This window comes from Dysidea avara, chromosome 7 (assembly GCF_963678975.1).
Source record: "Dysidea avara chromosome 7, odDysAvar1.4, whole genome shotgun sequence".
In the NCBI taxonomy this organism is placed as follows: domain Eukaryota; kingdom Metazoa; phylum Porifera; class Demospongiae; order Dictyoceratida; family Dysideidae; genus Dysidea; species Dysidea avara.
Window position 1 is genome coordinate 16,571,312 of NC_089278.1, and position 15,631 is coordinate 16,586,942.

Below are 15,631 nucleotides of genomic sequence, written 5' to 3' on the forward strand. Positions count from 1 at the left end.
GTAAGATGGAAAGGTAAGGGAGCTTGGTAGCTAGCAGCAGTAGTACAGCCAGTAGCACACGGACTGGTGGTCCAGGTTTGAGCCCCAAAGTTTTCCAGGTTTTTTTTCATTTTTCCAAACTTTTTGTCTAAGTTTTCCTTTAATATGTATGGAACAAGACAAATAGCCTCTTCCATTATTTTATGATCATTGTATGTTCCCCTGAATAACACAAGAGTTTGCTAACCTAATAACTTGTGCTTTACATATCTGTGCAATTGTAGACTTCTAAAAGTTTTTAAATACACAATGCAGTATTTTGCCCTATGATTGAAGTACAACTACATAGAACTGAAGGTAGTAATACACCAATAAATCTTTTTTGTTATCCAATAGCCTATATAGATTTACATTATGACCAATACTGATAATGATCCTATTCTTCAATTAAATGGTCATCCTCTTCTTCATGCCAGGAAACCATACGAAGGTGATAATTTTCTGTATCGACACTTTCCTTGAAGGTGGGTATTTAGACACAATGAAACTATTTGAAGTGCTTAGTGGACTATAGTATCCTTGGTAGTATTGGCTAGCAGCTAATATAAAATGATTGTAATGGGCCACACTCTTTAAAAAATCATGACACTTTTGCTGCCCCTCAATGATCTAGCTCCAAAGAAAACAAGGTATTGTACCACACACCCCAGCTTAATCTACTGCATAACCAACATTGCTACAATGCCAAGTAAGGATTCCTCTCATAACTACCATCATCTCTTGTTTTACTACCTTTTATTGCCGGAACCCTACATTATTTAAATTAATAGTATTTTTAAAAATTACTAATTTAAAAATGAAGTAGGGATCTATGAAATAAAAAGTAGTGAAACAAGAGATGAATGATGGTATTACAGCAAAGCTTGGTGGGAAGTCCCACTTCGGCATTGAACAAAATAATTATTTTAGCTAATGTGCCAAAGTAGGGACTTTCCCACCGAGCTATGCTGCATTATCATCATTCATCTCTTGTTTCACTACTTTTTATTGCATAGATCTCTACTTCATTTTTAAATTAACATTTTTTTTTAAAATACTAGTTTGTTTGGTTTTTTGTTGTAGCACAGCTAGCTACAGTGTACTGTAACTTGTGACTTTTCTATTAGAATATCACACATGACTGTTGTATTAGAATATCTTGAGTCAGCTAAAGGTGTGCAGCTAGCTAAACCAATAAGGGGTGAGGTCATCATCTTGTTTATGTAATTAGCTAGATTGTTAAGAGGTGTGGTCTCCATACTCTATTGCTATTAGTCCACCTAGATGTTTATTTAATGGGTGTGGTCGCGAACCTATTGCGAATGGGATCCCAATAGCGAAGTTACAGATATCTAGCAAGTATACCTCTTGTAGTAGCCCAGGGACTGAAGTGCTTCTGAAATCCAGCTCTGAAATAATTCTGTCGCATCTAAATATGCCATGGAGATATGACACAAAGCCCAACCTGTGTCAAAATTACGCGATCGATTTTTATGAATAAAAAAACTATTAGTTTTCACGTCTACCAGGCAAACCACTTAGAGCAATGAGCTGAAAATCAAGACACACGATAGTGTGTCGTGCGGCCCAAGAAGTCGGTGCGCCACACCATGAGTATATTAACAGGAAGAAAGAAAACGCAATTTTCACACCTATGTAGCTCTGTGATCCCTAATCCGATTGGAACCAAATTTGCTAGAGACGTGCCGGCCAGTTAGGGGAGTCTACATACCAAATTTGAAGAAAATCGCTCCAGCCATTTCCGAGATACGAGCGAGCAACATTTCGTTTTAATTTCTTCGTTTTTTTCTTCTTCTACTTCTTCATTTCGCACACTTCGCACAATTTGCCATAAAACACGAATGCGTACTCCAATAGGGCTGAAATTTGGCACACTTGAAGGGCTCATTAAGGCGGATCTCAGTACCACCTTTGGTAGGAATACGATGAACATTCACGGAGTTATGACCGATTATTTGCGTAAAATAAGGTTGAAGGTCCGTCACGCCCACAGGGTAAACCCCTTGGAGGAATGATTTGAAAATTGCTATGTGGATGGAGTAACCATCGTAGGAGTGCCTTTGTGTGGTTTGAAAAGAATCGAGATAAAGACCATGGAGATATGACACAAAACCCAACCTGTGTCAAAATTATGAAATCAATTTTTATGAATAAAAAAAACTATTAGTTTTCACGCCTACCAGGTAAACCGCTTAGAGCAATGAGCTGAAAATCAGTATGTAGCTGGAATAATCATCATAGAAGTTCTTGCAGTAGTACAGATAAATCGGATTACAAACCAATGAGTTATGATTTGAAAGGCAACTACGTGTAGCAAATGCGAGATCGAGATACTCTAATAGAACAGTCACCCTAATAGAACATTCAGCTACGTTTATAATTTACTCCATTATAGAATTATATTACATTGCAAGTTATTCTGTAGGGAATTCAGCTACAAACAGTTAATCTGATACACAATTCAGCTACAAACAGTTAATCTAATAGACAATTCAGCTACAGGCAAGTCACCCTGTAGAGAGTTCACCTATAAACAAGTCGCCCTGTAGAGAGATCAGCTAGAAGAAGTCACCTTGTAGAGAGTTCAGCTACAAAGAAACTACCATGTAGAGAGTTCAGCTAGAAGAAGTCACCTTGTAGAGAGTTCAATTACAAAGAAACCACCGTATAGAGAGTTCAGCTGCAAACAAATCACCCTGTACAGTGTTCAGCTATAAACAGATCACCCTGTAGAGAGTTCAGCTACAAACAAATCACCCTGTAGAGAGATCAGCTGGAAGAAGACACCTTGTAGAGAGAGTTCAGTTACAAAGAAACCACCATGTAGAGAGTTCAGCTGCAAACAAATCACCCTGTAGAGAGTTCAGCTACGAACAGATCACCCTGTAGAGAGTTCAGCTAGATACAAGTCATTCTGTTCAGAGTTCAGCTACAAACAGATCACCCTGTAGAGAGATCAGCTAGAAGAAGACACCTTGTAGAGAGAGTTCAGCTACAAACAAATCACCCTGCATATACATGTAGTTCAGCTACAAACAAGTCATCCTGTAGAGAGATCAGCTAGAAGGATCACCCTGTAGTAGGTTCAGCTACAAAAACAAATCGCCCTTTAGAGACAAAGTAACCCTGTAGAGAGATCAGTAAAAAACAGATCACCTTGTAGAGAGTACAGCTACAAACAAAATCACAAAGTTCAGTTACAAACAAATCAACCTGTAGAGAGTTCAACTACAAACAGATAACCCTGCAGATTTCAGCTACATTTCAAGTCACCCAGTAGAGAGATCAGCTGCAAACCAGTCATCTGCATAGGGGAATAATTGACATGTAATAAATGTATGGATTATATATATAATTTGTACATTTACTGATAAAATCTGAATTAGTTAAGGTATTTAAAATCTTCTTCATCTTTTTCTTCTTCCTGTGGTAAAGAAAAAAAGATAGGTTAAAAAAGCCCTAAAGCCGGCCGGGGTATACAAATGTAAAAAGAAGTGAAATCTAATCAAAAACAGCCAAGCTGTAAAAAGAAGAGCGTGGCCCTCAGAAAGGCTATGGTGAAAAAAGATGTGAAATCCAAGGTGGCGGCTAAGAAATGGCTGTGATGGTAGGTTAATTGTAAAATTTTAATAACAAAAATTCAGGTGAATTTTGGTGCAGCTTGGTCTTGGCACAAAATTCACCTGAATTGTCGTTATTAAAATTTTTACCATTAACCTACCTACCATCACAGTCATTTCTTGGCCACCACCTTGGATTTCACATCCTTTTTCACCATAGCCTTTCTGAGGGCCGCATTTTTTTTTACAGCTTGGCTGTTTTGGATTAGATTTATTAAATAATAACAGCAATTAGGACTGAATATTTTATCTATCTGTTTTTCTTTTAAGTGGTTATTTTTTCACCAATTATTCTTTATATTTTTGCTCAATTTTGTTCAACACTAATGTGCAAAGTAATTCCTTATTTCTTTTGTCTATTTAGAAAAGTTACATCTATTGTGCCAACATTATGTTCATTGTATTTACCAGCCTAATATACCCCAAACTTATGCTGGCAAAATATTGATGCACCCTGGGACAGGTAGCTAAGTGCATGACTTACAGTTACCTTTGTTGTGTATGTATTTATTAGATTGAGAAAACTTGAATATTTAGTTTTCTAGTTTTATCAGTCCAATTTTGGCCAAATCACTTTTCAGTTATACTTTCACATACTGTAATAGAACAGTCAGCTGTTGGTTTCATCTTGCAACCTGCATTGGTAATTTCACTTACAAAGGGACCAGTTTGTAAAAAATTTCCTGGGAGCATGCCTAGTTGGATATACAATGTATCTCGTTCTTAATCCACAATACTGAGGATAGCTCTGTGTACCCTAATGTAAGCTGATAATTGGAATACTACACTTGTCTGACATAAAATACACATGATTTTTAAATACAATTATCTGCAGTAATCTAGCTAAGGAGACAAGAACAATGTACGTGCTATATTAGTACAGTACTATGATTTGTCGATTTATCTTTTTTGCTTATTTAAGCATACTCCATTTAAACAATACTATGATGACTTTTGTACTGAGTGCAAAATATTACTTTATAGTGTTTAACATTTACCTGAGTTTGGTAACAGGGTAAATGGTCTTTCCCACAGGGTATCTTGCACTAGCATAATATCAAGAGTTAATAATAATATTAACTCTTGATAATATTATAAAGAGTTTTTTTTTGTATTTTTTAGATTATATCAATATAGAAAGCCAGTCTGGATATGATGTGATCAATAATTCCATTATTAATGATTTTAACAATCCAGAAAGGTCTGTAGTATTACACTGTGTTACAGTCAGACATTATGAGGGTGCTAGATGGATCTTTAACAGTCACACTGGACTAAATGTAACTTACCTAAACAGCACTACATATTTGTCCACAATACAAATTACTGATACAAGAATAAGCACATTAGCATTCCTAACATGTACATCACAGTATAGTGGAGATTACAGAACTGTGACAATTATGACAGGTACTTTTATGTGTACATAAATTGTCTTTTACACAAAAATATACTATATAATATCTTGCAGAGAATCCATTTCTGCAGTTGCACAGTAGTAACCATATATCATCAGTAACTGGTACCAGACCTGTTATCGCATACACCATTGCTGTTGATGCTGATGGAACTAGAGAAGGACAAAAAAGCCTTAGCTCTGTTGCATCATTTAGTTTTAGTAATTCAGCTGCAGAGGAGATCAATATTAATGATGAATTGTATCAATTTAGAGAGAACTCATTTCAGAATTATGATTATATACTACCTCCACTTGATTCTGATTTAGAAGGACGTTATACACTTACACTAGGTAATTATAATGCTGTGATAAGAACTGTTGTGATTACTAATTTTGTAGAGAATTTAATGGGAAAGGTTGTAAGTGAAAGTGTGCGTGTGGAAGTTGAACAAATAGGTATGCACGTATATATCTATGTTGTGTCTATGTATTAGCATGAGATTAATCAGTAATTGTAATTGTTCAGTATACCTTGCTTTATTCTGCATGGAATGTTACATGACTACATGAGATATATAAACGTGTCTGGGTTTGCAAGAAAGTGTCATTCTTGAACTAAATATGTTTGTTATATCTTCTTTTATATACTATTCTAGCTGTGAAGTGTCTAAAACTTTAGTATCTGCTGGTGTTGGGGAGCCACATATTCTGTTGCTTTATCATACAGTACTAGGGATCTTGATGGTTTGGGCTTTCTTGCTGAACAATAACACCCAAAAACCAGCCTCACTTTCCTTTATAAAAGCTTGGCAGTATTGGTTGCGCATAGCCAAGCCCTGACCCTAAACCCTTCCAACAAATTTCTATGAAATTAAAAAAATCTGTTTAATAGAATTTAATGCTGGCTGACTGACTCTGATTAACTAAATAACTAACTAACTAACTAACTAACTAACTAACTGACTGACTAACTAACTAACTAACTAACTAACTAACTAACTAACTAACTAACTAACTAACTATCTAACTAAATAACTAACTAACTGACTGATGCCTCCAGCCAAGCATAACGTAAAAATGGATAAGTCTATATGGGCTTGATTTCTTGTCCATTCAACATTGCTTTGTCCGAAGACGTGCCTTTTCTCAACTGCAGTATGTACAATACACACATCATAGGCTTCCCTTTGTCCTCCTTTGTGTGCCAGTTCTTTTCACTGACAATGCAAGGTATCAATTTGTGATAGCATGATATGGCTTCCCCATGGCTGTGTCGACTATAGTTATCACGCTATCATCCATGTTTTCTCTAGTGACTGGAGACACTTCTCGTACTGTTCTTCATTTGTAACGCTGCGTAACGGGCAGAACATAGCTAAATAGGGAGCCACGTAACTTTTCAGTAATTGATTGTTGGGGCACACATTCAGACGAAAATTTAACTTTATGACATGTTGGCCTGGCACCATTCATTCTTTTGATGTGGTACGCATGGATTCAGTAGTCATAATTATTATGCAAAAGTAAACAAACAAGTAGAATGAAACAATAGAAATTTTGAGTTGGATTAGGGACCAAAGAAAAAAAGTTGTGAAACAAGGGAATAGCTAAAAGGTAGTGAAACAAGAGAGGTCGTCTACACCTGCAGATGTACTAATAGACATTTGACCCCTAATTTAGTCAATAGACTGAAGTATGGGGATTAAATGTTCATTAGAATAGCTACAGGTATAGACGACCTCTCTTGTTTCAATGCTTTTAGCTATTCCCTTGTTTTCACTACTTTTTCTTTTCTGTGATACCTAATTCAGCTTTAAAAAAAATCTAATTTTTCATTCTACTTGTATAATATGCATTACAGGCTTTTGACTTCTCTCAAGGGCTATTCTATTACCACATGGTAGTATTATTATTATTGTGCATACCTTGTATGCTTTCCAGAAGCATGAGAGCCAACTAAGTTGCCTGGTTATACCCAATACTACAGTAGAGTCTGGTTTTTAAGTGCATGTATTTATTAAATGCATACTCATTTATTGTACTTAATCATGGTTATTAAGTGCATGTGGGTGAACATAAAGTTCCAACACGAGGTGCAGCTATACAACAGAAGAAATGCTAGGGATTTGTTAACTGTGCTAAGCTCAAGGTACATGGCCAATAGTAACATGGATTTCATTATGCTTACAAAGCAGAATCAAATGGTCTTCTGCAGCATAGAATTCATGCTCCACATAAAGGATTAGCACAGGAACTGGACTCCAAATATTAGTACATGTGGTAATTGCAAATCATACCACTCTAGAGAGAGATAATCCATGATGAGGTTTTCTTATTAGGTGCATGTGCTTAACAAGTAAGTGTCTTATTAAGCGTATGCACCTAACAACCAGACTCTATAGTATGCTATTTTCTTTGACACAGTGCCATTTGCCTATAGTATACCTACAGTTCACCAAACTAAACCCATTACTTTCAACCTGAAGAAAGGTCTAAATTTACAGGAAAACCACTTGTTGTGGATGGTGTTTGGGAAAATTTGTACACATACATACAGTAGCCACACGTTTCAGTGAATTATTAATATTGCTGCTTGATTTAATCCTCCTCTACCATGGTGAATGGACACTGGGCAGTCTCTGGAGGATGTTAGCACCCAGTCTAATGATTGGGTGGTGGTTTGGTAGGTATACAAATTTCATCTTTCCTCTCCTTAGTTTGCCTGCAAAAGTTCCATGAATAAACACGCAGGCTGGTTATAGGCCATGATCCTATCTGACAAGCACCACATAATTAACTATATGTTTAAAGGGAATTAGTGGTAGTAATGCAAATCTTTCTGACTGATTCCCTTGTAACTGTGGAAGTCTTTTATTGGTACTTTCGTAAGTATAACAAGTATGAATTAACTTTTACCCCATGTTGTCCTTTATTTTGAAGAAATAACACTGACTGTAAGGTCTCGCAAAATTACTATTCTTCAAGGAGATGTGATCAGTTTGTCATGCATTCCATCTGAACTAGAAATTGCAGTGAAATGGTTCTTTAACGATACTGAAGTAGTCAATTCACCATATTATCAGCTTAACCCCCCTGTTGTAAATCATTATCTGACAATACCACATCTTAATACTAGCAACAGTGGTAACTACAAATGTGTAGTTGATATAAAGGATAGAGTGGAGGAAACTATAGCTCTTGATGTTGTTCCAAGTAAGCATATGTATATATAGATGTGATTATTTTTCAATGATGAAGATGTGTGTAGCAACAGATTTAAATCCCTGTTTTACTTTTTGTAGCTTGTTTAAAAAACTTTTCAAATGGCTTACTTTGGCCCACAACAAGAAGGAATACAATGAGAGTACTGAAGTGTTCAGATTTACATTCAAGTTTTCGTCCTGGAGTATACATTAATAGATTTTGTAATACTGATGGACAATGGAGTATTGTAGATTTCAGTGCTTGCACTGCTCTACCTGATGCTATTCCAATAGTGATAGTGTCTTTTGAAGTGAACATCTCTAAGTCTGATGCAGAAATTTCAGCAGAAGATGTGAGTTAGAAATAATTGTTTTTCACTGTATGTACACAATATGCACACAAAATTTTGCATCTGGATTTAGGATGTATATGCGTATGTATGTATACTTGGGTATTTTTTCCAAATCTGTCCTTGTAAAACGCTGATACATTTACATTTTTTATTTATGTGATGTAGGTTATATTGCAGTTGGAAAATGATAGTGTTATAAGTAGTGAAGTACAGGTTTATGATCTACCACTCACTGATAACACCATAGTGTCTCTGAAGTTGACTGTATCAAATGAAGATTTGACTCTAATGTATAATCACCTAAGGAATTATTTTTCAAGTGATGTTGCTATCTCTAACTATAGAATTGAAATATATATACCTGCCTGTAAGTGCTAAAGGTTACAGTAGTAGCTAGTTTGTAAATAAAATGTCATGTTGCTTTGAATTATGGTCCAGAGATGCTTATTTGTTTTCACCCAACAAGTCCATGCAGTGACCATGTGCGGGCAGTGTTTATATATGAGACTAGTGTTTGTAAATCAACTTAATACCTCCATGTAGTACTCTCTTCATCAGCATATTCCCCACAGATTCAATTTAAAAGATAAGGTAACTTTTCACTTCTTCATTTATCTCAACATGTATGATACTACACAGGACTAGGCATTTATATGAGTCCCAATGTTTATTTGAAATGTAGCATTTGTTTTGTTGTAATGCTGTACATACCCCTGGTGACTATATGAGGCCAGGAATTTATATGGGACTGGCCGTAAAACAACAGTCTAGTAAATATCATTTGAGTGGTCACCTATTGTGTATTTATAACGTATACATTTGTGTAGCTAATTGTAGTTGTCTACAAGAAGAGGGTACCAGAAGGACAGTTTGTAAAGGACCAAGTGTGTCACCCTGTAGTTGCAGTGTTAATCCATGTCAGGTAACAAATTATCCACATAAAACAGCCAAGCTGTGAAAAAAGGTGTAGCCTCAAAAAACCTGGGTGAAAAAGTTGTGAAATCAAAGGTGGCATCCAACGAGTGACTGCAATGATGTTAATGCTAATAAATTTTAACAATGCACACAGCCATTATTAAATATTAAAATTAATTAGCTTTAACATTATTGCAGCCATTTGTTGGCCACCACCTTTGATTTCACAGCTTTTTCACCCAGGGTTTTTAAGGCAGCACCTTTTTTCATAGCTTGGCTGTTTTTGTGCAGATATCACTTCTTTTTGTAATTGCAAGTTCTAAAACCAGCCTATGGTTGGCCTTGTTACTTCCTTTTAACCTTCACTAGCTACAGGAATTGTCGAAAACCGGTGAAGAACTGAAATATGAAGGTGCATATATCCCAATGATAGCTGGGAAGATTTGACCCAAATTAGGAATGGGAGCTGTCCTAAGCTTCCACAGCACAAATGGTTAATACCATTCAAGCACTATGTAGTGTATGTCATTGTGTAATTTGGTCAACTTTTCATATAGATTTTGGAAACTTATAGTTTTTCACTTCTTAAGTTCACAAAGAACACAAAAAAAGCTGTTTCCAATTTTTTAATCCATAAACAATTACAAAAATCCAAGATGGCCACCATAACAAGAAATTGCCCCATTTTAGAGGTAATAAAAATATCTGCTTATAATTATGGTTGTTACAATGACAATATGGGTGTTATATAATAATATAGATGTTATAAAATAGTTATAGGTGTTGGTGCACTAATAGGTGTTAATAATTATATATAATAATAACAATTAATCATCTAAGTCTTGATTTTCAAAGTCCTCATTTTCCTTGTCATCACTTGGATTCTGACTAATTGTAACATTGTGGCATGTGTTCTCAGCTCCTTCACACTTGCAGAGCTCTGTACATGCTAGATTGTGCATCTTGCAAGAGTACCGTCCACTGCACTTGCTGACGACACACAAACACTTCACAAGTTCCACCACAGCCTCTGGCGCTGCTGGAACTTTTGAGACTACTGGGACATAGTGGCCATCCTCCAGTTGTTGCCATCCCTGAGTAACTGGATCCTGTATTATTGGTCTAGCTACTAAATCCTGCAACCATACACTGGCTTGTAGGTGTGTACACAATATATGCTCAGTTATACATCCCTGAGTTGGAAGTAGCTTCTCCACACCTTGGTTACTCTTCAGCTTCTTGAACATGTGCCACTTCAGTGCCTTGGCTGATGTAAATTCAGAGTTGAACAGCTGACACAAAAACTTTTCACATCCAGCCAACACTCCTGGGGATGGGTACACTCCAACACCCAGCCCAGCAAGAGCACAGATAACATCTTCATCTGCTTTCATGAAAACCTTGAAACATGATGACTTCCCCTTTCCTTTGATGTGACCAGTGGTATCACTACCAGTGAATGCATGAAATCCTGGCAATGCTGCTGCTCTTTCCGCACCTAGAGCAACATAAATGGGCTTGAGTTTGATTTGTCGTCGTTTATCTCCAGTACTCATGATGATAACACTGTTTGGCTTGAGATCTGGAACTCTTCACAGTGCAAGCACTAGCACATCAGTATCACAAGAATATATATGAACAGTATTGCCCTGACGACTCACTGCCACTGCATACAAGATCAACAGTGTATCTGCTTCCTCTTGTGTACTTGGAATGTTCACCATGTTTGGCTGGGAAGAAAAGACACCTTTATGTGCATGTGTGGTGAGTGGTACTTTGCACAATTGAACAGTTTTTTGTGAAAGAAATAATACAAGATTGGCTTTTGTTTCCTTGGTGCTCAAAAATGACTTGAAGTCTGTAATGCATGTAGTTTCATCTACTTTATACCCCTTGTCCTGTGTTCTCCCTGCTGTGCGACACTCTCTGGTTCTGTCCTTTAGTGAACTGTTGATGCTGTAGTTGTCGAATACTACATATGCATCAATGTAACCAACCGATTTACTGTTAATGCTACGAACAAAGCAGTCCAACAGATCTTTACAGGTCTTGATTTGGCTTTTGTAGACAACCATCTCCTGTACAACAGCCATGCCATCTATAATAATACTGGCCAGGCTGCGTTGATTGATTAACTCCTCTCCAGTTTGAGAGGTGGCAGCCGTATGCTCAAGTTCGTGTGTGAGGATATACTTGTTGTTACTGGGTAGTAGAGAATCATCTGGCTTCATCAGTGTGGTTTTGAAATGTTCAGCATCTGTTTAGTCTCTCCAGCAAGCCTTGCGAGTTCTGGTGAACTCAGACAGTACTTCAGCAATCCTTGAGGATCAGTTGTTATGCCTGAAATGGCACCATCACCTTTAAGTACTTTGTTTAGATGCTCCTGGGCTTGATCTGGGCCAATGGATGTGAACGCAATGGGATTTGTGTTGACAACAAACTCTCCACTTTTCAGATCATTCCATATGTGTGGATGGCTGGTCTCTAGTTCGTACATATGTGCTATGTGATCTGGAATATTTTGGGCATAGTCATGCCTGTTGAATGCAAAGAAGTAGACACACATTTTTTCTCGAGAAGCAAGATGCAAAAGCCAGTTACAATCCCGAGTACCTCTCATGAACTGAAGCAAGTTGCTGACTTGCTTCATGTATGAACGAGCCCATCTGTACATAGGATACTTGTCATTCTTCTGATCGAATTCTTCCAACCGCTTTTCCAGTTCCTGGGTGCTAATCAAACTGACTAGTTGGCAATGTGCTTCAGTGACATCAAGCCCATTACTACAAGCTTCCCGTACAGCTTCCATCAAAGACAAAAAATTTTGATACACAGTAGGGTTTTCTTCAAAAAATGCTTCGATCCACAAGTCAAAGAGAACCTGCAGAGAGATTTGATGAGCATCAAGCGCTCGGTTGTGGTGTTTACCATTTGGTATTTGAGCCACTGTTACGCTGCTGTAGAGGTCAGCTTCAACCCATGCCCCATCCAGACCGCTGCTTTCAACTGTTGCTCCTAGACACCGTAAGGCACAGAGACCTATATGAAAAGGACCAGGGCTTGCAATAATGTTGTCTTGGAACTGATGATCCAGAAAAGAGAGTTTGCGCACTCTTTTGTACAAGTCCATGTCTAGCCACACAAGTGTTGGTTCACTGTTGTCTTCAGTCCTCATCAGTTGGTTAAGATTATGAAGTTGCAGAAGAGCAGTCATAAGGGTGGTCCACTCACGAGCAGGTGAATTGATGAGTGGAAGTCTATGAACCTTGTCCAATTTGTAGGAGTCATCAACCTTGGAATGTGATGAGCATGTTAAGTGAATTATATGCTGCCCATACAGGTACGGGTTGGGGAATATCCTGATTTACTTCGCTCTCCTGTGAATCTTCACATTGTAGACTGAATGTGTTCCCTGCATTGCAATGAAAGTGGTGTACTAGCAACCAGGCAAGATCATCTACTTCAGATCTTTTTAGCTGATCTATATTTCTTCCGATCTTGAAATCTGGATAGTGTGGGCTAACTGGAGGTTTGGGGCTGCCTGATATTGTACAGTGTATAAGAGGTACAATTGTGGTGGGAATGTCTTTCAAAGATCTTGCAGATTTATTTTGTGTTGGTGTTACATGCTCCACCACAACATCAATGGCATCCTCTACACTTGGCTCTCTGTGGTACACAGCCATAGCTGTTGCATGGAATGAGTTTTGACCATCTGGTGTGTCAACTTGGGAATCAATGTTATCGAGTGAGAAACAGAGTCTTTGCTGCCTGTGAAGTCCTGGTGGTACATAGTTCCCATTGTGCTTCTCTATGTTCTCCTGTACACCTTTGGGAATTTGAGTTATACACTGTTTTACTCTTTGGTACTCCAGAAAGTGACAGAAGACTTGCCAATTTGTGGATTCTCCATTTGTGATCACAATACAAGGAAATGCCTAATGTAATTGGAGTTTCCATTGTAGACCGAAAAGCAGCAGTTGGTGACTTGGGCTCATACAATATTTGGCGATTTGATTTATGTGCTTGCAGTATTTGCTGAGAGATGACTGTTGCTGACTGATTCAATTCATGTGCTCGAGCTTCGGCTTTTACTGTGTACATGCCCTTTAAGATCCACAGAATCATGCTGTGCAGTTTGTGTGGAACTACATCTTCTGAAGAGTTTTCCAATGATCCATTGAAAACCCATGGGTCTTTTTTGGCCTGCTCAATCGATTTATGTATCACCAGTGAAGCTTCAAAGATCTTTCTCATGTCATCATGCAGGTCAGGTCTGTCTACTGCTTCTCCAACTGCTGCATTTTGTTTGGCCTTGGAATGTTGCTTATTTGGCAATGGTGTGAACTGAACAAATTTGACGTTCTTCTCAATTTTCTGTCGCAGTCATCTCCGTGCTGTTTGGGCATTTGAATATCTTGACCTATATTCAATTTTGTGCTGTTTCATCTTCAACACGTAGTCCCTTTCTGCTTCGTCAATGGATATGATTTCACCTTGTTCGGTACTCTCCTGTATTTCAGCAAAAAATTCCATTTCGGCTGCTATGTAGTGAACACTATCATCTGTGTTGCCACTGACAGGGATCTGTGAGGAGGGTAGTCCGTCTACACAACACTTAAGCTTGCATTTCAGAAGTTGCCACTGTTCAGTTATACACTGCTTGTGATACACTATGTCTTGAGACAGTGCATCATTGTCAGATATGACACAAGCATAGTTCACTTTCCACTCTGGATTATTGCAGTGTTGCACTATATGTTGTATCTGAGTTCCAACATTTTCTGACTGGCATTCATGCAAAACACCTTGAACTTTGCCTTGGTAGAAAAAGCACTTACTTTTATCATACTTCATGGATTTAGAACGAGTGTACCTTTGTGATACTGACAGGCTCTTCATGGTGCGATGAGATAGCTGGTCTCCCTATGGTTCGGTGAAGAAGACTACCATCAGATGTTGCACAGGCTCGTTAATATCGCTTTTCGTCACATTTTATATGTTCTTTGTTTGTGCTTGCTGCATAACATGTTCTGTGCCACACAGCATGCTTGTCTTTTAGATCACCAGCTGTCAAGTCACCAAGTTTTTCACTGAGTGTAATAAACTCACTGTTCCCAAGACCTGCTTTCAAGCGAATTGCTGTCAGAAATTTGTCATAGGTTGACTGCTCCTAAGATTCTGGTGGTTCTTTTAGTTGGAGCTCTGACACTTTATGCATAGCTTATAGTTTATATCTGTGCGTGCCCTTTTCTCAGGAGGTTCTTCACTCTGTGCCATAGGTTATCTGGAAATAGAGAAGAAAAACATTAGATAGTTGATTACAATGCTATATTAGAACTTACATGCACTGCAATCAGGAACAGCCAAAATGGTCCACCTTACTGAGCTAAATTCTACAGCAAGTATACGTAAGACATGCAGTGCCAGTGGATAAATAACCCAAAGGGTGTTTATCCACTAAAGAATCCTAGAAATGCATGTCTTACTTGTTTAAACAATGGTCTGTGTAGCTGGAATTTTGTTTGTAACCCACAAAATATGCAAATTGTTTGTTAAAGTTTGTGGTTGTGTGTCCTTTCTAGTAAGACCCCTGTAGGTGTGTACATGTGTCTTACCAGAATAAAAACCCTGCATACTTTACAAATATCACAGCATCTCAACATGCCAATGTCTTATTACAGTTGTCTTCAGTTAATGCATGAGCATGCAGAATATCAAAGGAAAAAAAGCTGTGCAGGAACTCAGCCAAGAATCATTCATGCACATTCAGTTCAGGGTACAAAGTCCAAAGACAATTAAAACCACAAACCACGTAATTAATCAATTAACACTTGTACAATAGGTTCTGTTACAACGAGGCATGTATAGTTATTATACTGCCTACATGTGAAAAATTAATATATTTATCGATTTTCATCTTGGTGGCTGCCATCTTGGATTTTAGTGGTTAACGAGTGTTGAAAAAATTGGAAACAGCTGATTTCTAGTTCCATGTGATCTTAAGAATTAAAAAAACACAAATTTACAGAATCTATATGAAAAGTTGAGCATTGTATGAATTGCTACACAACCGCATACACTAATGGAGCTACGGATACA

General features: G+C 37.7%; 1 protein-coding gene across 1 annotated transcript in view; it reads left to right on the forward strand.

Moving 5' to 3' along the window:
* The window catches only part of LOC136261028 (hemicentin-1-like), a 121,076-nt gene that overhangs the window by 63,591 nt on the left and 41,854 nt on the right, over nucleotides 1-15,631 (forward strand). The window contains exons 22-28 of the mRNA XM_066054993.1: nucleotides 4,782-5,069; nucleotides 5,131-5,409; nucleotides 5,458-5,514; nucleotides 7,999-8,271; nucleotides 8,361-8,614; nucleotides 8,780-8,981; nucleotides 9,442-9,536. Coding sequence (XP_065911065.1) covers nucleotides 4,782-5,069; nucleotides 5,131-5,409; nucleotides 5,458-5,514; nucleotides 7,999-8,271; nucleotides 8,361-8,614; nucleotides 8,780-8,981; nucleotides 9,442-9,536 — 1,448 coding nt within the window. The remainder of the gene's footprint in view (nucleotides 1-4,781; nucleotides 5,070-5,130; nucleotides 5,410-5,457; nucleotides 5,515-7,998; nucleotides 8,272-8,360; nucleotides 8,615-8,779; nucleotides 8,982-9,441; nucleotides 9,537-15,631) is intronic.